The sequence below is a fragment of the Penaeus vannamei genome, chromosome 29 (assembly GCF_042767895.1).
Source record: "Penaeus vannamei isolate JL-2024 chromosome 29, ASM4276789v1, whole genome shotgun sequence".
Lineage (NCBI taxonomy): Eukaryota > Metazoa > Arthropoda > Malacostraca > Decapoda > Penaeidae > Penaeus > Penaeus vannamei.
In genome coordinates, this window is record NC_091577.1 from 32,265,406 (window position 1) to 32,287,905 (window position 22,500).

The 22,500-nt window shown below is 50.8% G+C and overlaps 1 protein-coding gene across 1 annotated transcript in view; it reads right to left on the reverse strand.

Moving 5' to 3' along the window:
• Positions 1–22,500, reverse strand: part of cas (castor zinc finger transcription factor) — a gene marked incomplete at its 3' end in the record, with an annotated part of 499,169 nt that overhangs the window by 84,906 nt on the left and 391,763 nt on the right. Inside the window, 1 exon segment of the mRNA XM_070142717.1 lies at positions 17,888–18,078. Coding sequence (XP_069998818.1) covers positions 17,888–18,078 — 191 coding nt within the window.

A 22,500-nucleotide genomic window follows, 5' to 3' on the forward strand; every position in this document is an offset into this window, starting at 1 on the left:
AAATTCATTAATTCTACTTAAAGGGCGTTTTGTATTCGTCAACTTCGCCGAATTTTTCCCTTTCTCTTCCGTGACTGAGGGCCGAGGGAAGCGGTACGGGTGGGGTAGGGTATAGAGAGAGGGGGAGAAGGAGAGAGGGGAGAGGGGAGGGAGGGGAGAGAGGGGAGAGGGGAGGGAGGGGAGAGGTGAAAATTTGTCTTGAAGAGGGAAAGAGGGAATTCCGGCGTGGCTGTCTGTCACGGGCGTCGAGATTTTCGACAAATTGGCTCAATATATTAGCTTTATGTTCTGCTGTTGAAAGGGATGAGGCGAGAGGGGGAGAGGAGAGAGGCGAGAGGGGGAGGGGGGAGAGGCGAGAGGGGGAGAGAGCAAAAAGTTGAGAGAAGTGAGCAAAGAGGAAGATTAAAGGTTGATGGAGAGAAAGAAATATTTTGATAAAATAATAAAATTGCTGTCGACAGATAAAGAAATAAGGAGATGGAAATGAGGTAGAAAAGGGGAAAATTGAAAGACAGAATGAAAGAGATAAACAGACAGAAAGAGAGAGACAGACAAACACGCAGAGAGAGAGAGAGAGAGAGAGAGAGAGAGAGAGAGAGAGAGAGAGAGAGAGAGAGAGAGAGAGAGAGAGAGAGAGAGAGAGAGAGAGAGAAAGAAAGATGACAGAAAGAGAACAAAAAACAACACATTAAGATTAAAAAAAACGTAGACGCACAAAACCATACCCAACGATAACCAAAGAAACAAACAAAAAACAAACAAACAAACAAAAGCAAACAAAAGAAAGAAAATAAAATACGTCCAGAGACACATCCAGATGCGAAGATAAATAGGAAGAGAGACACCGAGAGACACGGAGCGAGATAGAGACGCTAGCAGAACATAACTGTCTATCTCACCTTACAACCACTCTCAGGCGTCAATGTAGATATTTATCTAATCATCTGCCAGGAGACTGGAATGAGATAGGAAGGGGGGGGGGGAGGGGGAGAGGGAAGGAGAGTGGGGGTAAGGGTAGGGGTGGAGGGAGGGAGAGGGAGGGAAGATGGAGAGGGAGGAGAATGGGGGTAGGGTAGGGGTGGAGGGAGAGTGGAATGGTGGTAGGGGTGAGTGGAAGAGAGAGAAGTTGGAGACGGAAGTGTGGGAGAAGGAGATGAAGAAGAAGAGGATGGGGAAGGGGAGGAGGAAAAGAGGGGGTGGACGGAGAAGGAGGAGGGGGAGGATGGAGGGGAGAGCGAGAGGGAGAGGGAATGAAGAAAAGAAAGGGGAGGAAAAGGGAAGAGAAGGGGGAGGGAAAGAAAAAAGAGAGAAAAAAGGTAACGGAATAAGAGAAGAAGCAAAGGAAGAAAGGAAGAAAGAGGAAGAAGTTAAAGAAAAAAGAACAAGGAGAAAGAAGAGGAGAAGGAGCAGAAGAAACAGATACACGAAAGACAAACAACCATAAAAAAACAAAAAGAGAGGAAAAAAATAGAAAAAAAAAAATGAAGAACAAGCATCCAGAAAAGAAGAAGAAGGAGGAGGAGGAGAGGGACGAGAGAGGAATATGCATAGAGCGATATCAAGGAATTCTTCAGTGGGTGAATTATCGAAGGCGCCTTATCTGATCGGCCGGGACAAGGCGGCGAAGGTCCTGCAGTCTCCGTGTCGACCTTGGCCGCAGGAACACGTCACAGGGAGCTGCTCGCCCGTAAATCCCGACGCACGCACACACACACACACGCACAGAGCTTAATGAGAAGTGTGTGCGTGTGTGTGTGTGCGAGAGAGAGGGAGGGAGGGTGGGAGGGAGGGAGGGAGGGAGAGAAGGAGAGGAGGGAGGGAGAGGAGGGAGGGAGAGAGAGAGAGAGAGAGAGAGAGAGAGAGAGAGAGAGAGAGAGAGAGAGAAACAGAGATAGATAGACAGACAGACAGACAGATAGATAGATAGATAGAGAGAGAGAGAGAGAGAGAGAGAGAGAGAGAGAGAGAGAGAGAGAGAGAGAGAGAGAAAGAGAGAGAAAGAGAGAGAGAGAGAGAGAGGCTGCGGCTCCATCACGGGCGGCGCGGGAGAGGGGTCCGGGGTCAGGTCATCCCTCAATCAAACATGCTCGACCTCACGCCCGCACGCCCGCACGCCCGCACGCCCGCCCATCATCGCTCACGCAAGCAGCGAGATTTCATTCCTCTCTTCCGCTTCTTCCCGAAATTATCATCCTTCTCTCTCTCCCTCTTTCTTTCTTTTCTTTCTCAAAAAAATATACATAAAGGGATAAAAACAGAATAGGAGAACCGGAAAAAAGACAAAAATACAAAAAAACAGAACAAATAAAAATAGAGACAAATACACAAAACAAAACTATAAATATAAAAGAAAAAGCAAATACAATAAATATACAAATCAGCACTAAACCGACGAACAAAAAACAAAAGAAAAACATAAACCAAAAACAGAACAAACACAAATAAATCAAAAACCAAATCAGAACTTAAACCCTAAAAAATACCTTTCAGATATCGAACGTGGATCAGCGCGCCCGTCCCTCCCCTCCCCCCCTCTCTCCCTTCCTCCCTCCTCCCCCTCCCTTCTTTCCTCCCTACCCCTGCCCACCCTCCCTCGAACGGCACCCCTCCCTCCCTTTCCCCTCGAACGGTTCCCTCTCTCCCTCCTTCTCTTTCCCCCTCTCCCCCTTCCCTCTCCCTCCCTCCCTCCTCCCTCCCCTCCTTTCCCCCTCCCTCCTTCCCTCCTCCCTTCCCCTTCCTCCCATCCCTCCCTCCCCCATGCCCCCTCCCCCATCCCTCCTTCCCATTCCCCTCCCTCGCTCCCTCCCTCCCTCCCTCCCCTCCCTCTCTCCCTCCCTCCCTCCCGCGCTCGTCCGCCGAAGTGCCTCCGCGCCGATCGCCGAGCCCGATAACCCCGTCGGCGACCTCGGCTGCGCTCATCACTCGCCCCGACCCGCCTCCGAGGGCCTCCGAGGTCGACCCGGCTGGAGGGCGAGACGTCGCTGGGCCTCCGAGGATCAAGCCCTTCGAGGGGGTGGGGTGGGGAGGAAGGGGGGGATGTGTGTGTGAGGGGGTTATGGGGGTATGTGTGTGTGAGGGGGGATGTGTGTGTTCGTGTATGTGTGTGTGTGTGCGTGCGTGTGTATATGTGAGACTTTCTCCTCTTTTCTTTCTCCTCTCTCTCTCTCTCTCTTCGCACGCCCATCCCGCCCACTCTGCTCCCCCCACGCCCATCCTCGCTGCGCCCTCGACACGCGAACAACACATCGCTCCGGTTCTTTCTCGAACTTTCTCACCTCCAGAACCTCCGCGGAAAGGAGGCCGGGTAGGAGGGAGGGAGGGAGGAAAGGAGGGGAGGAGGGAGGAAAGGAGGGGAGGAGGGAGGGGTGGTGGAGGGAATAAGGAGGGAGGGGGGGAGTGAGGAAGGGAGGAGGGGAAGGAAGGAGAGGAGGGAGGAGAGGGGGGAAGGGGGAGAGGAGAAGAGGGAAGGAGGCAGAGAAAGAAGGAGGAAAGGTAGAGAGAGAGGGAAGAAAAGAGAGAGAGAGAGAGAGAGAGAGAGAGAGAGAGAGAGAGAGAGAGAGAACGCTAATGTCAGCAACAAGAACGTCAGCAAAAACAGAGAGCGTTGCAAATACGATAATGACGGCGCTAAGATCAACATGAACAACTATCAACAAAATGATAATAAAAATGATAATAATAATAATAATAATAACTATTATCATCATCGCCATGAGCTTCATTATCATTATCTATATATAGTATTATCATCATGAATACCATCATTGTCATTACTATCAGCAGCACTAATTGCAGTAATACAGTAGCTCCTAAAATAGTATCAACACTAATAATAACTCTGTAAGGACATAGCAACTTATCCTCCCCTCTCTCTCTCGCTCCTTCTCTCCCTCCCCCTCTCTCTCCTCCTTCTCTCCCTCCCACCCCTCCCCCTCTCTCTCCTCCTTCCTTCCTCTCCCTCATCCTCTCCTCGCTCCTACTCTCCTCTTTCCTTCCTCTCCCTCTCTCCCTCATCCCCCCTCTTCCCCTCCCTACATCATCTCCTCCCCCTTCTCTCCCTCCCTCCCTCCCTCCTCCTCCTCCTTCCGCTCCTTCTCACCCTCCCTCTTCCCCTCCATCGTTCCTTTTCCCCCTCCTCCACCCCCTCTTCCCCTCCCTCCCTCCCTCCCTCAGCGTTGGAGGGCGCGGGGGCATGCTGGCAGAACGAGACCCAGCGCCTGGGACCGGGGCAGAAGAGGCGATCCCGAAGCCCAAGGAAGGCACTAACAGGTCCCGGCCGTAGAGCGTGAACTAAAATTTGTTATTGTTTTTTTCTTCGGTCTTCGGGAAGGCGATGCAGGGAGCTGGGGTGAGGGGAAGGGGGTGGGTGGGGGAGTGGGGTGGGGGGAACGGGTACTCTTCGTTATTATCGTTTTTTTTTTCTTTCTGATTCTTATACTTTTACTAATTTTCTTTTACCCTTTTTTTTGGCGTTCTTGTTTTTGGGTCCCTCTTCCTTTTCCTCCTTCCCCTCCCTCCCCTCTTTTTATTTCTTATTTTACTCTCTCTCCTTAAAAGGAGTATTTAAAGGATGGAATTACAGATATCCGTCGGTGGATATTGACAAGAAATATCCACAACATAAAAATAATAACAATAAAAAATAAATAAATAAAAATAATAAAAACGCGAATTTCACTTCTTGCAGGTAAGAGAAAAATGATTACCTCGGCCCTAGTCATCAGGGACAGAGATAACAATAAGAATTCCAGAGATAACAATAGGAATTCCAACCACAATAAGACATAATGGCCGGAGAGAACTTGCAAAAACACCGCGGCAGATCCACAACTTCAACGCAACGAAACAAGATGGACAACAAGAACAACAAACACGGTAATTCCAGCACGCGCCGGTAACCCCCCCCCCCCCACTCCCCCCTTCTTCCTACTCCCTCTCCCATTCTCTCATTATCCCTCCTCTCTCCCACACTCTCCCCTCCTTGTCTCTTCTGCCTCTGGTTTCCCTTCCCTCTTCCCTGTTCGCTACTGCTACTCGCTCTCTATCTCTCTCCTCATCTTTTCTCTCCGCGACTCTTTATCCCCTAACCCTCCCTCCCCTCTTCACCCTTCTTCCGTCCCTCTCTCCCTAACCCATCTACCTTCCCCTTCCTCCCATCCCATCCCTCTCTCCTCTCCCATCCGTCTCTCCTCTCCCTTCACCCTCCCTCTCTATCCTTCTCCCCACCCCTCCTCCCTCCCATCCCACTCCCTTCTCTCCTCCTCCCTCCCATCCCTCTCCCCTCTCCCTCCCGCCCATCCCTCTCCCCTCTCCCTCCCTCTCTATCCCTCTCTCTCCCTCCCATCCCTCTCCTCCCTCCCATTCCTCTCCCCTCCCATCCCCCTCCTCCCTCCTCCCTCCCCTCCCCCGAGCAAGACTCTCCTGGGCGCCCCGAAGAAAGCGTTAATCTGTTCGCGTGTTCCCGTCTCCCCGGGCCCGCAGTCAAGGGGAGTTTCGAGTCAGCCAAACGCGCCAGTTTTGGGACCCGGCATTAAACGGTAATAAAACCGTGATGGACAAGATAACAAGGCCATTTACATGTTTTCACTTACAGCGCGGGTATATAAAAACGCATCCCCAGAAGGTACTGTCACACCCGCTCTCGTTCTCGGCAGCGCACTGTTGCCAACTCGCTGCGGGTGAGGAGGACTGGGCGAAGGAAGGGAGAGAGAGAGAGAGAGAGAATGAGAGAGAAGAGGGTCTTGTCTCTCGTTTTTTTTAGTTCTTTCCCACTTTTAGAAAACGAGTCGATTTCTTTTCTCGAGAGTTTGTTGTGTCTGACTCGTTTTTTGTATTTAGAGAAGAAGAGCGAGTTTGAGGCAAAGAGGAGAGAGAGGTCGGGAGCTTCACTCTGGTCTTGGCAACTCTGCGAGATGATGGTCCGGGCCCTGGTGTTGCAGGTGAGGAGGCAGCGTCCTCAGGTGCTGCCGGTGTCCATCAGCACGAGTTTACCCCCAGTCACATCACGCCTTCCAGACAGACGACCAGTCACACCAACGCCTCGAGGACAAACTGCCAATCACAGTCACACCAACGCCTCGAGGACAAACTGCCAATCACAGTCACACCAACGCCTCGAGGACAAACTGCCAATCACAGTCACACCAACGCCTCGAGGACAAACTGCCAATCACAGTCACACCAACGCCTCGAGGACAAACTGCCAATCACAGTCACACCAACGCCTCGAGGACAAACTGCCAATCACAGTCACACCAACGCCTCGAGGACAAACTGCCAATCACAGTCACACCAACGCCTCGAGGACAAACTGCCAATCACAGGCACACCAACGCCTCGAGGACAAACTGCCAATCACAGTCACACCAACGCCTCGAGGACAAACTGCCAATCACAGTCATATCTCGAAGACACACGACCCGTCAAACCGCGATTCCAAGATGACCTGCCAATCCCACCACCGCAAACGACCCGACACAAACCACCGGGACTAACTGCCAATCCCGTCACACACAAACCACCAGTCACACCGCACACTCGCAACACAAACCCGTCCCTCACCCTCCCAAACCATCGAGATAAACCACCAAATTACACCCCCTTCCCCCCTCTCTCTCCTCCTCCCTCCCCCCTCACTCGGACGACCAACCAACCACCCCACCCCCCACCCCCGCTCCCCAACCTCCCCACCTCCAAGATAGCGAACCAATTTACACCGCACCTCCAGCTCCGACGACCAATTACATCACACTTCCAAAACGAACCGCCAATTACGTCACACCTCCGAGAGAAGCCGCTAATTGGCCAGCGCCTCCGAGACGCGCAACCAATCACATCACGCCATTAAGACAAATCTGCCGTCACATTCCGACTCGAAAAGGAAGCCAAGATGATGGAACTGTCTTCGCCTCGGCTCCTTCCAGACGGCTGGCGTTGCGCGCGGGTTTCCACGCCGTCTGGGCGGCTGTCCTCGGGGACTCTATCCGTTTATCTATTTATCTATTTGTCTATTGGCATTATCCTTGTTATTTATCTATTAGCATCATTATTATTATTCATCTATTTATCTATTAGCATCATCCTTGTTATTTATCTATTAGCATCATTCTTGTTATTTATCTTTTAGGATCATCCTTATTATCTATCTATTTGTCTATTAGCATCACCCTTGTTATTTATCTATTAGAATCATCCTTATTATTTATCTATTTATCTATTAGCATCAACCTTGTTATTCATCTATTTATCTATTAGCATTAGCACCATCCTTATTATTACCCTATTCATCACAACCATTATCATTATCATCTTTATCGCTATTTATCTATTAGCATCATCTTTATCATTACCCTCTTCATCAAAACCTTTATCATTATCATCTTTATCACTATTTATCTATTAGCATCATCCTTATCATTGCCCTCTTCATCACAACCATTATCATTATCATCTTTATCATAACAACTATTGTCATCATCCTTATCATTATCCTGTTCATCACAACCTTTATCATTATCATCTTTATCATTACAACTATTGTCATCATCCTCATTATTAATCATTTTTATAATTAAGATAATAATATTTCTTTGTTTCTCGATTTCTTATTTGGAATAATTATTTCTAATTCTTTTTTATTTTATTTATCTACTTATTTATTTTCACAGCTCCTTAAACCGGCGTAGAAAGGAATAGAAGGAGAAAGGAATAGAAAAGGAATAATATTAAGAAAAGAGAATCAGGAGCTAGATGAAAATGGAACGAAAACCAGAAGTGGAAGGGAAAAATAATAATAAAAAAGGAATAATGATATTAAGAAGAAAAGGTAACAAATAACCGAGGGAAGAAAATGATATTAAGAAGAAAAGGTAACAAATAACCGAGAAAAAATAATAAAATAAATTATAATGTTATTAAGAAGAAAAGGTAACAAATAACTGGAGGAAAATAATAAAAAAAAGGGAATAAAGATATTAAGAAAAAAGATGACTAACCGGAAGGAAAATAATTAAAAAAAGGGAATAAAGATATTAAGAAAAAAAGATAAATAACTGGAAGGAAAATAATAAAAAAAGGGAATAAAGATATTAAGAAGAAAAGATAACAAATAGCAGGAGGCAGATCGCTCTCGAAGGGGGTCAAAGCCAGGCTAGGTCGGGGCTGGGAGCGAGGTCAGGCGGGGTCGCGGCGTTGTCGTGTTGGGTATTTCATCAGCATTAACCCCTCCCCCACCCCCCCATCACCCCCCTCCCCCCTCGGCCTCCTCACCGCGATGCTCGGGCCGTAAAGCAAGGGCATTACTGGGCATTATGAGGTCCCTCCTTCTTCCTTCCCCCCTCTCCCTCTTTCGCTTTGTTTTTTTTTTTACTCTTTCCTCCTTCGGGTTTTATTTTTCTTCTTCTTTCTTCATCTTCATCAACTTCTCCTTTTCCTCCTTTTCTTTATCTTTCTTTTTATCATCATTATTATTAGTAGTAGTATCATCATTATCATTATCATCATTATTATTACCATCATTATTATTCCTCCGCTTACTATTATTTCTCCTCCTTCTCTTCCTCCTCTTATTTCTTCTTCTCCTCCTCTTCCTCTTCTTCTTCTTTCTTCCTCTCCTCTTATTCCTCTCTCTCTTCATTGCTTTTACTCCTCTTTTACTTTTCTGCGCGGGTCGAGACAAAATGTTGGGAGGTGGAAAGTGAGTGTGTGTGGTGCTAGAAATTATTATTTCTTATATCTTCACCTCCTTCTCCATATTTTTTTTCATCTCCTCTTCTTCCTACTCCTCTTCTTCTTCCTTCTTTTCTACTTCCCCTTTCGCTGCGACTAACTCCCAATTATTATTTCATATATCTTTTCCTCCTTCTCCTTATTTCTTTCATCTCCTCTTCTTCTTCTTCTTCTTTCTTCTTTTCCACTTCTCCTTTCGCTGCGACTAACTCCCAATCTTTTTTTTCCCCTTCTCCTTCATTTTCCTTTTGTCATTCTCTTCTCTCCATCTTCTCCCTCAATTGCCCCCTCTCCTCCCTCGGGGGGAATTACCCCTTTCCCCCTCCTCCTCTCCCTCCCTCCCTCCTTCATTCCCTGCCCTCCCCTCCCCTCCTACTCCCCATCCCTCGCTCTCCATCCCTCATCCCCTTCCTTCCCCGTCCTCCTCCCCCTCCCTCCCTCCTTCATTCCCTCCCCTCCCCTCCTCCTCCCTCTCCCCATCGCTCCCCATCCCTCATCCCCCTTCTTTCCCCCTCCTCCTCTCCCTCCCTCCCTCCTTCATCCCCTCCCCTCCCTCCTTTCTTCATCCCCTCCCCTCCTCCTCCCCTCCTCCCCTCCTTCACCCACTCCCCTCCCCCCCACCTCCCTCACTCCCTCCCCCCAATCGTAAGTCTCTCCTTATCTCCCTTCTGCATAAATCAAATTTAGCGGAAGAATTGATCGCCAAGGAGAAGCTTTCTTATCTGGACGAGTCCGCCTCCTGCCGTGTCCTTCCTCGGGCCGGCCTCTCCTCCTCCTTTTTCCTTCTTCCTTCTTCCTCGCCTCTTTCTCCTCCTCCTCTCTTCTTCTTCTTTTCCTCCGTGTCCTTCCTCGGCCCGGCCTCTCCTCCTCCTCCTCCTCCTTTTTCTTTCTTCTTCCTTCTTCCTCGCCTCTTTCTCCTCCTCCTCTCTTCCTTCTTCTTTTCCTCCGTGTCCTTCCTCGGCCCGGCCTCTCCTCCTCCTCCTTTTTTCCTTCTTCCTTCTTCCTCGCCTCTTTCTCCTCCTCCTCTCTTATTATTATTCTTTTCCTCTTCTTCCTTTCCATTTCGATGCGATTAAGTCCTATTCATTTGTCATTCGGTTGTTTTACGTTCTCTTCCATCTCTACCTTTAACTCCTCCTCCTCCTCCTTCCTCCTCCCTACCACTTCCCCCTTCACCTTCTCCCCCTCTACATTTTCCCCCCACCTCCACCTTCTCCCCTCTACCTTCCTCCCACTACTTTCCCCCTCCCCTCCACCTTCCTCCTCCCCACCACTTCCCCCTCCTCACCTTCCTCCTCCACCACCACCTTCCCCACCTCCCCCTCCACCTTCCTCCTCCCCACCACTTCCCCCTCCACCTTCCCCTCCACCACCACCTCCTCCCCCTCCACCTTCCTCCACCTCCACCTCCTCCAGATTGTATCATCCGCGGATCCTCAGATCGGACTGGAGGCGTCGAGAGTTTAGACGTGTGTACACCTGACGTACGCGATCCAGCTGGATATTTAGACGTGTACACCCAACGGCCGTTCAGACGTGTACACCTGCCAGAGCCTGTAGCGTGTCTGCCATCCACGCCCCTTCTACACTGTCCCGTGATAACACCTGCCACAACAAGCATTTGTAGTCAGGTGACATGCTGATAGAGCGGGCCGCTGGACTCGTGTGTATACTGTAGGCGTGTAAGTGTCTCGGGTGTTTGTGTTGTGGTGTGTTCCGGGTGTGTGAGTGGGAGAGAGTGGGTCTGTGTGAGAGTGGGAGAGAGAGTGTGTGAGTTTGAGAGAGTGTGTCTGTGTGAGAGTGGGAGAGAGAGTGTGTGAGTCTGAGAGTGGGAGAGAGTGTGTCTGTGTGAGAGAATGTGAGAGAGTGTGTGTGAGTTTTAGAGTGTGTCTGTATAGGAGAATGTGAGAGTGTGAGTTTGAGAAAGTGTGCGTATTTGTGAGAGTACGAGAGAAGGTGAGAGAGAGTGTATGTGAGTCCGAGTGTGCTTATTTGTGTGAATGTGAGTATGACTATGGCTCTCAGTATGGGTGTGTAAGTGTGAGTATGAATTTGTGAGAGTCTGAGAATGACTAACGGGCTTGAGTATGAGTATGACTTAAGAAGGTGAGCAAGTGCAGTATACGATTATGAGGGTGTGCGCATCCCCTCACCCCCCCCCCTAAGCCCGGACATGCAACAGCCCTGATACCTGGAAAATAAGGAGCCAATTAAAGCGGCGACCAAATGTCCTTGTCACACTGATAAGCCTCCGAGGGGCGGGCCAGCGTGCTCACCCCACCCCCTCCCCAACCCCTCTACCCCCTCCCCCAGCCCCTCTACCCCCTCCCCCCGGTCCTTCCCCTCCCTCCATATACTTATCCAGGTCCTTTTTCTTCCTCCACCCCCCCCCTACTATCTTCTTCTCGGAATAATAACAAAACTAAAAAAAAAAAGAAAAGTGGAGAAGCTAATAATGAGATAAACTTTTTATTTTTTAAAGAAATTAATCATTAGTATTGCCATTGTTACTTTTATCATTATAATAACATCATCACTATCATTATCATTATCAACCTCACCAATCACCGTCATCATCATTACATTCTTTATTCATCTCCTTTATCTTTATTTATTCATCTGTTTGCTTATCCATTTATTAGAAGCACCGCCCCCTCCACCGGCTCCTGCGCACGCCCGCAGCCTGTGCACGTCAGAACATGTTATTAATGGTCGTGGGCGGCAGGTGTTTGCATGCGGGGTGGGTGGGGAGGGGGAAAGGGGGGAGGGGTGGAGAGGAGAGGGCGGGGAAGAGGGGTATGGAAGGAGGAGGCTGGGGGAGAGGGGAGAGGAAGGGATGGAGAGGACAGGGAGGAAGGGGAAGAGGAGGGTGGGCGAGAGGGAGGAAGGGGAAGAGGAGGGAGGGAGAGAGGGAGGAGAGGGGAGGGGTAAGGGGAGGAGAGAGCAGAGAGAGGAGGGAGGAAGAGGAAGGGAGAGGGAAGGGGAAGGGGAGAGGGGAGAAGAGGGGAGGGAAGAGAGAGGGAGAGGGAGAGGCGAAGGAACTTTTCGCTAAATACCCCGCAGTGAAGACAAGCGAGGAAGACGAGAGGAAAGATGAACGGGGAGAGATGAAGGAATGTTTATTATTGTGGGAGAGGGAGAAGGAGGGAAACAGGGAGAGAAGAAGAAAAAAACAGTGAAGATAAGTGAACCACCAAAGAGAAGAGAACTGGAGAAACAGAAAAAAAGAATTACAGCAAAACCCGAGCCGCGCCCCCGAGAGCGCCCGCGCCCTTCGCCCCTTCGGTCTGGGTCGCAGGACAGGCCCCAGACCCGCGCCCTTCCCTGACGAACGAGTCCCACGGGCGGCGAGCGGCGTAACAATCGCGGAACATAACGAGGCTCCATCTCTAACGAGCGGCCGCCTTGTTCGGAGCCACGTGGAGCCATATTTCACGGCGGGGCGATAGCGGCGACGAGGGGGTCCCCGCCGCCGCCGCCTCCGTCAGGGGAAGGGGGGAGGGGAGAGGGGTCCCCGCCGCCTTCGCCTCCGTCAGGGGAAGGGGGGAGGGGAGAGGGGGTCCCCGCCGCCGCCGCCGCCTCCGTCAGGGGAAGGGGGGAGGGGAGAGGGGGTCACCACTCCCCCTCTTCCTCCCTCATGTCTTCTACGACGACCTGCGCAAGGGATCCATGTCTCCTGCAACTAGAAAAGACGACCTTCTCTCTTACACAACGAACGCCACGACCTCATAACAACGCCTGCCGCTCCGTCCATCTCTGCCGCTGGGAACGACCGCGCGACCCGTTCCGACGACCTCCCGACGACGACCCCGACCCGGCCTCGTGGATCCCGACGGCCGCGGCGCACACGAGGACGCACTGAGACCCACCAAGCCCTCGTCGATAAGCGCCCTCTCTCTCTCTCCTTCTTCGTCATCGTTTTCTTGTTCAGTTCCATCGTTCGTTTCCCCGACGCCGCGCCTCCTCGCCGGGGAAAGAAGGGCGCAAGTGCCAGTAGCAACAGGTGTCACTGAACGGTTCGGGAGGGCGGGGGGGTGTAAGGGGTAGGAGGGGAGGAGGAGGAGGAGGGCCGTTCGTTCGTTCTTTCGTTCGTTCGTGTGAGAGAGTGACGTCACGGGCTTTTTAGCGACCGTCTGTCGGCCCGTCTGCCTCCGTCGCTTGCCTCCCCCCCACCCCCACCCCCGCCTCCTCTCTTTACCGCAGACGGCAACGTCGGGGCCAAAAAGTGGGCGGGGTTGCGAGGCGTCTGCGGGCGGGCGGGCTTTCCCCGAGGGCGTGCGGACGCTGTGCTACGTGGGTGTGATACAGGTGCTCTCGGCCCCTCGTGACGGAGGCACGGACGCCCTTGCGAGAGGCCGAGGCGGGGGAGAAGGAACCCCATTCCGACGGCAGTAAAGAACAAGACGTGGGCGGGACGAGTCCGGGAGTGTGGGCGGGGGAGGGAGGGGGCGGAGAGAGAGGGGGGGAGTGGCGGTGCTACACCCGAGGCCGGAGAGAGAGGGAGAGGGAGACGGAGAGGGAGAGGAAGGGAGAGGGGAGGAAGAGAGAGAGGGAGGGAGGGGGAGAGAGAGAGGGAGAGGAAGGGGGAGGGGCAGAGGGAGGGGTACGCACGCCAGGTCGCCGGTGCCCCGGGACTCCTCCTCTCGCATACAAACTGCCTCATTACCGCCCGCCCCCTCCCCCCCCTTCCCCCCCTCATGCCTGCCGCCTACCCGTCGTCCCCCATGATGCACGGGCGCCATGCACGGGGGAGGGCAGGGGGGGGGAAGAGGAGGAGGAGGAGGAGGAGGAGGAGGAGGAGGAGGAGGAGGAGGGGGAGGAGGAGGAGGAGGAGGGGGGGAGGAGGAGAAGAAGAAGAAGAAGAAGAAGAAGAAGAAGAAGAAAGAAAAAAAGAAGAAGGAGAAGGAGGAGGAGGAACAGGAGAATAATAATAAGAACCACAGATAGAGGATGCAGAAGCAGAATAAGAACAGGAATAAAAAAGAAGAAAAGAAGACCGAAGAAGAAAAAAAAAGGAAGAGAGAGAGAGAGAGAGAGAGAGAGAGAGAGAGAGAGAGAGAGAGAGAGAGAGAGAGAGAGAGAGAGAGAGAGAGAGAGAGAGAGGGGCAGAAGGTGCGGCAAAAGATGAGACGATAATTCCTCTGTATTTCTATTGCCTCCTTTCCCGTTTATCATATTGTTACACATTCCCCCTTCCTCTTTTCTCATTCAAATATCCCCCATTCCGGAGCGACTCGGTAAATAGCCTTTGTTATCATAGTGATTAATAAACGCTAATTATGATCTTTGCTATTGCCAGTCTTTCATAATCATTATTATTATCATTATCGTGGAATTTATCGCTATCAATATCATCTTACTATTACCATTATCATCAATTATAAATATTCTCACTCATTTACACCAAAAGAGAGAGAAAGAGAGAAAGAAAGGGAGAAAACATGATATATATAGAGAAAGGGAGAAAACATAATAATACAGATTAACAAAAAAAAAAAAAAAAGGATTAAAACCAAAGAAGGGAAGAGACAAAGCAAAAAATAATTTGTAAATAATAATGAAAGGAATTAAATCATTCGAAAAGACACCAAGAAATGGTAGATTAAAAATGAAAATAATAATAATAATAATAAAAAATCAAACGAAAATAAAACATCGCTAAATAAGGAAATTAGTAAAAAATAAACGAAAAAATCGCTAAATATGGAAAGAAGCAAAAACCAAACGAGAAAAAAATCGCTAAATAAGGAAATTAGTAAAATAATAGTAATAACAATAATAATAATAATAATAATAATAATAATAAAAACAATAATGATAATAATAATAATAATGATAATGATAATAATAATAATAATAACAATAATGATAATAATAATAATAATAACGATAATAAAAATACCTCCCCCCCCTTCCGCCCCCGCCCCAGACGCCGCCCGCGCCGAGTGTCCCGCGCAGCCCCTGGACCGCCTAACTACCAGTTGGTGTGCTTTTTCGTCGCTGCCTTTTCTCACCGACGCCCGTACACGCCCACAGCCCCCGCGCCCCATGAATAATGCACAACGCACATGCATAAAGTTCTTTCCGACTTCGAGAAAATTACAGATGTTTTACATCCTGGCTCGAGATACATGTAAATGGAGACCCCCCCTTCCTCCCTCCCCTCCTTCTCCTGCTCCTCCTTCTCCTTCTCCTTCTTCCTGCTCCTCCTTCTCCTCCTCGCTCCTTCTCTTCTGCTCCCCTTCCTCCTCCTCCTCTCTGCTGCTCCTTCTCACTGCTTCCTCTTCCTCCTGCTCCTCCTCCTCCCTCTCCTGCTCCTCTCTCCTCCTCCTTCTCCTGTTCCCTTCTCCTCCTCCTCCTCTTCTTCTTCCTCCCTCCTGCTCCTTCTCCTCCTCCTCCTCACTCTGCTCCTTCTCCTGCTCCTCTCCCCTCCTGCTCCTTATCCTCCTCCTCCTCCTCCTCCTCCTCCTCCACCTCCTGCTCCTGCTCCTTCTCCTGCCCTTCCTCGAGGATACCCTCTCCACTCCTTCTCACATCGCTCTTCTACACCCCTTCGCCATGATCCCCTTCCCCCTCCCCCTCCTGCTTTGCGTCCTCTCTCGCTCTCTTCTTCTAAGCCCCCCCCCCTTTGCCCCCTCTCTCCTTCGCTCCCTTAACCCCCTCTACTTTGCCATGCTTCCCTTCCCTCTCTCCCTCCCAGCTTCTTCTTTACTCCTTTCCCCCCAACCCCGCTCCCCCTGCTCCCTCTCCTCCCCCCTCCTCTTTGCCCCCTCCTACTCCTCCCCTCCTCACCCTTCCCCCACCCGAAGAACCCCCCTTCCCCACCCCCGCCCCGCACCACCCGAAGACCCCCCCCCCCACCCGAATCCCCCTTCCCCCCCTTCCCCCCGCAACAACCCCCCAGCATGATCTAAATCCCAATGTAAGGCTCCGCGCGGCCCGAGAGATCGAATTAATCAGCGGCGTGTCTCCAGCGGCCGCACTAAATAACCGGCCGCCTTAGACGGGCCTCCGCATGCCGCTCCCCCCCCTCTCTCGCGCCCGCACTCCCGCACGCCCGCCCGCCCGCCCGCCCGCACGCCCGCCGCTGCGCAACCCTGATCTAGCACAGCCCGTACGCCCTGGACGAGGCCGACACGGGGCCTTTATCTCGACTCTTAAATCACGGTCACACAGCTACACGCTCTGGCGGACCCTCTGGAGGCTGCACCCCCTCCCTTACCCCCCCCCCCCCTCCCTCCTCCCCTTGGGTTTCTACTTGCCCCCCCTCCCCTCCCCCTTGGGTTCTTGCCCTCCCCCCCCTGCCTTTCTTCTTCCCTCCTCGCCGTCCTCCCCTTCCTAGGAATGGACCTCCTCTATGTGTGTGCAATTTGTTTAAATAATACATACATACATACATACATACATACATATATATATATATATATATATATATATATATATATATATATATATATATATATATATATATATCTATATGCATACACATATACACATATATAAATATATACATATATATATGTGTGTGTGTGTAGGGGTGTGTGTGTGTGTGTATATATATGTAAATGTAACAAACACGCTGAAGAACTTTGCAACAAACATCGGCCGACGAACAAATACAAAAGAATGCAAATCTTTACCACTCCCCCTCCTTTCCCTTCCTTCCCCCTCCCCTCCCACTCCCTCTCTCCCTTCCTTCCTCCCCTCTCCCTTCCATCCTTCCCCTTCCCCTCTCCCTTCCATCCTTCCCCTTCCCCTCTTCCTTACCCTCCCCTTTCTCTTCCTTCCCCCTCCCCTTCTCCCTCTCCCCCTTCCTTTCTCCCCTCCTATCCCCCTCCCCTCCCCTCTCCCTTCCCCTCTTCCCCTTCCATTCCCCTTCCCCTCCCTCTCTCCCTTCCTTCCCTTCCCCCCTCTCCCTTCCTTCCCCCTCCCTCCCCCCTTCCTCTCCCTTCCTTTCCCCTTCCCCCTTCCCCTTCTCCCCTCTCCCTTCCATCCTTCCCCTACCTCCCCCCCTCCCCCTCCCTTCCTCCCCCCCTCCCTTCCTCAAACAGCCGAGCGAACAAATGCAAACACACCGCCCCGCACACCGACCCGAAAATGCCTATGAATATGCACTAATGGCCAAAATGAAAACATATATGCATACACGTTCACTTAACTCACTCGAATATTTCAATTCCAACGCCCCTCCTCCTCCTCCTCCTCCTCTTCCTTCTCTTCCTCCTCACTCGAATATTTCAATTCCATCGCCCCTCCTCCCCCCCCTCTTCCTCCTCCCTTTCTGCCCCTCGCCATCTCCTCTCCGCCCCTTTCTCTTCGTCCTTTTATCCTTCCGCTTTCTCTCTGTTTCTCTCTCTTTCCTTTTTCTTTTTTACTCTCCTTCTCCTCATGTCTTTTCTTTTCCTTAATTTCCTTCTCACTCTCCTCTCTTCTCTTTATCCCCCTCTCTTCTTCTATCCTACTCCTCTTCCTCTCTCTCTCCTCCTTCTTTCACCTCGCTCTTTCTTCTTCTCATTCCTTCCATCTCCGTCTTTCTTCGCTCCTTTTATGCCCTTTTCTCTCTTCCGGGATCCATCTCTGTCCCTTTGTCCATCCCTTTATATCATCTACTACCTGCTTCTTTTTTCCCTTTCTTCCTTGATTCCCTCCTCCTATTCAGCCCTCTTTTCAGCTTCTCTTCTTCCCACTGCCTCCCTCTCTTCTCCCCTCCCCCCACTCCCTCCGTCTTATCTCCCTATTCCTTCACCACCCCCTTCCCCCACCCCTTTCCCCATTCTCTCTCCCTCCCAAACCCTTTCTCTCGCTCCTTCCTCACTCTCCCTTCCCCATTTCTCCCCATCTCTCCCAACCACCTCTTCTCCCTTCCCCTATCCCTCCCTCCCACACTTCTCCCCCCTTCCCCCTCTTCTCCTCCCCCACTTCCCCCTCTCCTCCCCCTACCCCCTTCCTCCTCCCCCTCTCCCCCTTCCTCCTCCCCCACTTTCCCCCTTCTCCCTCCTCCCCCTTCCCCCTCCTCCCCCTCTACCCCCTTCCTCCTCCCCCTCTCCCCCTTCCTCCTCCCTCTCTTCACCCCTCTTCTCCTCTTCCCCACCTCCCCTCTTCTCCCCTCCCCCCCCCTTCCCCTCCCCCCCCCCCGAACAAACGCCCTTCCAGTACTCACCCTCGCCTGTAGCGCCTGCTGCTGGAGGGGCTCGAGGACCTGCGGCGGGGGCTGCAGCCGTCCCGCGCCCCCGTCGGAGGGAGCCGAGTGGGCGCCGTCCCTCTGGGGGGTATGGGGGGGCGTCGGGGGTTCTGCGCCCCCCTCGCCCGAGCCTCCGACGCCGTTGTTCTTCAGTGATTCCAGAAGCTTCCCTGTGGATAGAGAGAGAGAGACGTTAATGAAAAGTGGGTATGGAGGAAGGGGAGGAAGGAGAGAGACGTGGATAAGGAGAAGGAATGGAGGAAGAGGAGGGAGGAGAGAGACGTGAATAAAGAGAGAGAATGGACGAAGATGGAGAAGAAGAGAGATGAAAGAGAAAAACGAAGAGAAAACGAAGAAAAGACAAGAAGAATAGAAACGAAAAGCAAACAAACAAACAAGAGAACAAGGAAAAAAAGAAAATAAGAAAACGCGAAGAAGACAAAACGAAGATAAAAAACAAGAAGAAGAAGACAAAACGAAGATAAAAAAACGAAAAAAAAGCAGACGCACCAATAAAGAAAGAGACAGCAGGGCACTCAAATCGAACCTTTTGTTTCGCGGTTCCGAACCCTGAATCATGTGAACCTTGAATCGTGTTCCGAAGCTCCGAAATCGTGCCGACGTAAACACACACGTAAAAAATTGACTCATGAATCAAAGTCGAGCCAAAAGCTGCCTATTCTTCTGTCATGAAGTCTGTAAATCGTGTAAAAAAAAACAACAACAACAAAAAATAGAATAATAATTAAATAAACAACATGAGTACAGGACTTTTTTTTTCAGAACCAATAAGAAGATGGTTAAATAGCTCATAAAACGATAAACGCGAGAGAGAGAGAGATAGAGGGAAAGAGAGAGAGAAAGAAAGAGAGAGATGGAGAGAGAGAGAGAGAGAGAGAGAGAGAGAGAGAGAGAGAGAGAGAGAGAGACAGACAGACAGACAGACAGACACGAAAGAGAGAGAAAGAAAGAGGACGCGAAAGACGAAGAAAAAAAAAACTTAGAAAGAGAAAGAAAACGAAAAAAAAGAGAAAGAAAAAAAAGAAAGAAAGCGAAAGAGAGAGAGAGAGAGAGATAGACAGAGACTCAAGAGTTAATCAGGAACAGCCCCACACGCAATAAAGTTTATCAAACGGACGTTAAGGACCATAAACCTATCTATATTACGAGTCCCACGACTAAAAAAACAACAAAATAACAAAAACAAAACAAGAAGCTTACCTGGGACGGCGATTCGGCACTTAATTACATGTTTAACTTTATTATCATGTAGACAGCAGATACAAAAGACCATAAAATAATCTACAGCCAATTAACATACAGGTGAAGGGGGGAGGGGAGGGGGGAGGGGAGGAGGTGATTGGGTGAGAGGGAGGAGGGGGAGGGATAGGTGATTGGGTGAGAGGGGGAGAGGGGGAGGAGGTGATTGGGTGAGAGGGAGAGGGGAGGGAGAGGAGGTGATTGGATGGGGGGAGGGGGCGGGCAGGAGAGAGAGGGGGGGGCGGGCGCTAATCTCTTGATTAAGGATTTCGAGAGAAAATGCAATCGCCAGGGATAGAGAAATCAAGGAGGTCTTCCTGCCAGGGGCGATCATCGGGTCGTAAGTCATGGGGCGACGACGGAGGAGGAGGAGGAGGAGGAGGAGGAGGAAGAAGAGGAGGGGAGGGGAGAGGGAGATAGAGGAAGACTAGGAGGGGGAGGGGAAGGGGAAGGGGGGGAGGAGGAAGAGGAACAGGAAGAGGAGGGAGGAGGAGGAGGAGGAAGAGGAGGAGGAGGAACAGGAAGAGGAGGATGAGGATGAGGAAGAAGAGGTAGAAGAGGAGGAGGAGGAGGAAGAAGAAGAGGAGGGGAGAGGGGAGGAGGAGGAGGAGGAGGAACAGGAGGAGGAGGAGGGGGAAGAGGAACAGAAAGAGAGGAGGATGAGGGATGAGGAAGAAGAGGTAGAGGAGGAGGAGGAGGAGGAGGAGGAGGAGGAGGAGGAGGAGGAGGAGGGAGGGAAAGGGAGGAGGAGGGAAAGGAGGGAGAGGAGGTGGAGAGGAGGAAGAGGAGGAGGAGGGAGAGGAGGGGGAGGGGGAGGTAGATGAGGAGGAGGAGGAAGAAGAGGTAGAAGAGGAGGAGGAGGAGGGAGGAGGTAGAAGAGGAGGAGGAGGAAGAAGAGGAGGAGGGAGGAAGAAGAGGTAGAAGAGGGAGGGGAGGAGGAGGAGGAGGAGGAGGAGGAGGAAGAGGAGGGGAAGGAGAAGAAGAAGAAGAAGAAGAAGAAGAAGAGGGGCGGACAACTTCACTATTCTATTTATTCATTTTTTCTGTCTTTGCTTTCTTAATATTTCTCTTCCTCAGACACGAACACACACACATACTGAATAAACATATATACTTTTTGTTTCTCTGTTCTCTTTTGCTAAGATGGAAGATAAACATAACGAAGAACATGATAATGAACAAACGAAGACAATCAAAAAGAAAATTAAGAAAGAGAGAGAGAGAAACAAGAAAATTGAGAAAGAGTAAAGAAATTTAAAGAGAGACAGAGAGAGAAAAAAAAGAAAATTAAGAACGAAGAAGAACAAAGAAAGAGAGAGAGAAGAGAGAGAGAGAGAGAGAGAGAGAGAGAGAGAGAGAGAGAGAGAGAGAGAGAGAGAGAGAGAGAGAGAGCGAGAGAGCGAGAGAGAGAGAGAGAGAGAGAGAGAGAGAGAGAGAGAGAGAGAGAGAGAGAGAGAGAGAGAGAGAGAGAGAGAGAGAGAGAGAGAGAGAGAGAGAGAGAGAGAGAGAGAGAGAGAGAGAGAGAGAGAGAGAGAGAGAGAGAGAGAGAGAGAGAGAGAGAGAGAGAGAGAGAGAGAGAGAGAGAGAGAGAGAGAGAGAGAGAGAGAGAGAGAGAGAGAGAGAGAGAGAGAGAGAGAGAGAGAGAGAGAGAGAGAGAGAGAGAGAGAGAGAGAGAGAGAGAGAGAGAGAGAGAGAGAGAGAGAGAGAGAGAGAGAGAGAGAGAGAGAGAGAGAGAGAGAGAGAGAGAGAGAGAGAGAGAGAGAGAGAGAGAGAGAGAGAGAGAGAGAGAGAGAGAGAGAGAGAGAGAGAGAGAGAGAGAGAGAGAGAGAGAGAGAGAGAGAGAGAGAGAGAGAGAGGGGGGGGGGGGGGGGAGGCAACAGCGCCTCGGAGCACCTAGAGAGATGTTATTAACCTTCACATAAATGAACTTGACGCTCCTAAGACGCTGCCCTGGCCTACCTCTCCCTCTCCCTGGCTCTCTCCTTCTCCCTCTCCCTCTCCCTGGCTCTCTCCTTCTCCCTCTCCTCTCCCTGGCTCTCTCCTTCTCCCTCTCCTCTCCTGGCTCTCTCCTTCTCCCTCTCCTCTCCCTGGCTCTCTCCTTCTCCCTCTCCCTCTCCCTGGCTCTCTCCTTCTCCCTCTCCCTCTCCCTGGCTCTCTCCTTCTCCCTCTCCCTCTCCCTGGCTCTCTCTCTCTCTTCTTTATCTTCCTCCTTCCTCTCCTGGCTCTTTCTCTCTCCTTTATCTTTTCCTTTTCTCTCCCTCTCCCTCTCCATGGCTCTCTCTCTCTCCTTTATCTTTCCCCTTTCTCACCCTGGCCCTCTCCTTCTCCCTCTCCCTGGCTATCTCTCTCCCTCTCCTTTATTTTCCCCTTTTCTCTCCCTGGCCCTCTCCTTTTCCGTTTCGATCTTCTTCAACTCCATCTTCTTCTCCTCCATTCCATTCTCCTTCATCTCTCTCTCTCTCTCTCTCTCTCTCTCTTAGAGACAGAAACATAGACAGAGACAAAGACGCATCCAGACAGAGAAAAAAAGAAAAGAAGAAGAAGAAGAAAAACACAAATTCAAACCAAAAACAAACGCAAACGAAAGACATTAAAAAACAACCCCCCCTCCCCCCCCAAAAAAAAAAAAAAAAGTTTCACCAGCTTGGACGCGCGATAAATCCCCGGCGAGGTGCTGGCAGACGCCGCTTAAAACACTCTGATTCCATCCAGCGGCACATAAATAATCACAGCTGTTCGCCACAACAAGATTAAGCTTAACAGGAATTTGATAAAAGCAGATTAAACCGGGGCCGGCTAAGGGAACAGGTCGTTAGTCATTGTAGCCGGACTGGAGCGGCCGCGGGCGTCTCATTATATGGAAGTCCGCGGTAAAAAATGGACACATCAACAAATTAATGAGACATGGAGACACAGGTAATCTTGGTCGTGTTACAGGACTCTACTACCTCTTCCTTCCTCCTCCCCCCTCCACCCCCCATCTCCCATTTTTTTTCTTTTTTGGGGGGGATACGGATGGTTGTTACGCTTTTTGAGAAGTGGTCGCCTTTTTGGTCGCTTTTGGAGAGGAAGTTGGTCGTTTTAAAGAGGTGATAGCTTTTCGGGGAGGTTGGTCGCTCTAGAGAAGTGGTCGCCTTTTTGGTCGCTTTAGAGAGGTGGTCGCTTTTGGAGAGGTAATCGCTCTAAAGAGGTGGTCGCTTTTGGAGAGGTAATCGCTCTAGAGAAGTGGCCGCTCTAGAGAGGTGGCCGCTCTAGAGAGGTGGTCGCTTTTAAAGAGGTGGTCGCTTATAGGGAGGATAGAGAGGACATCGATTACCTGCTGTCCTTGCTAA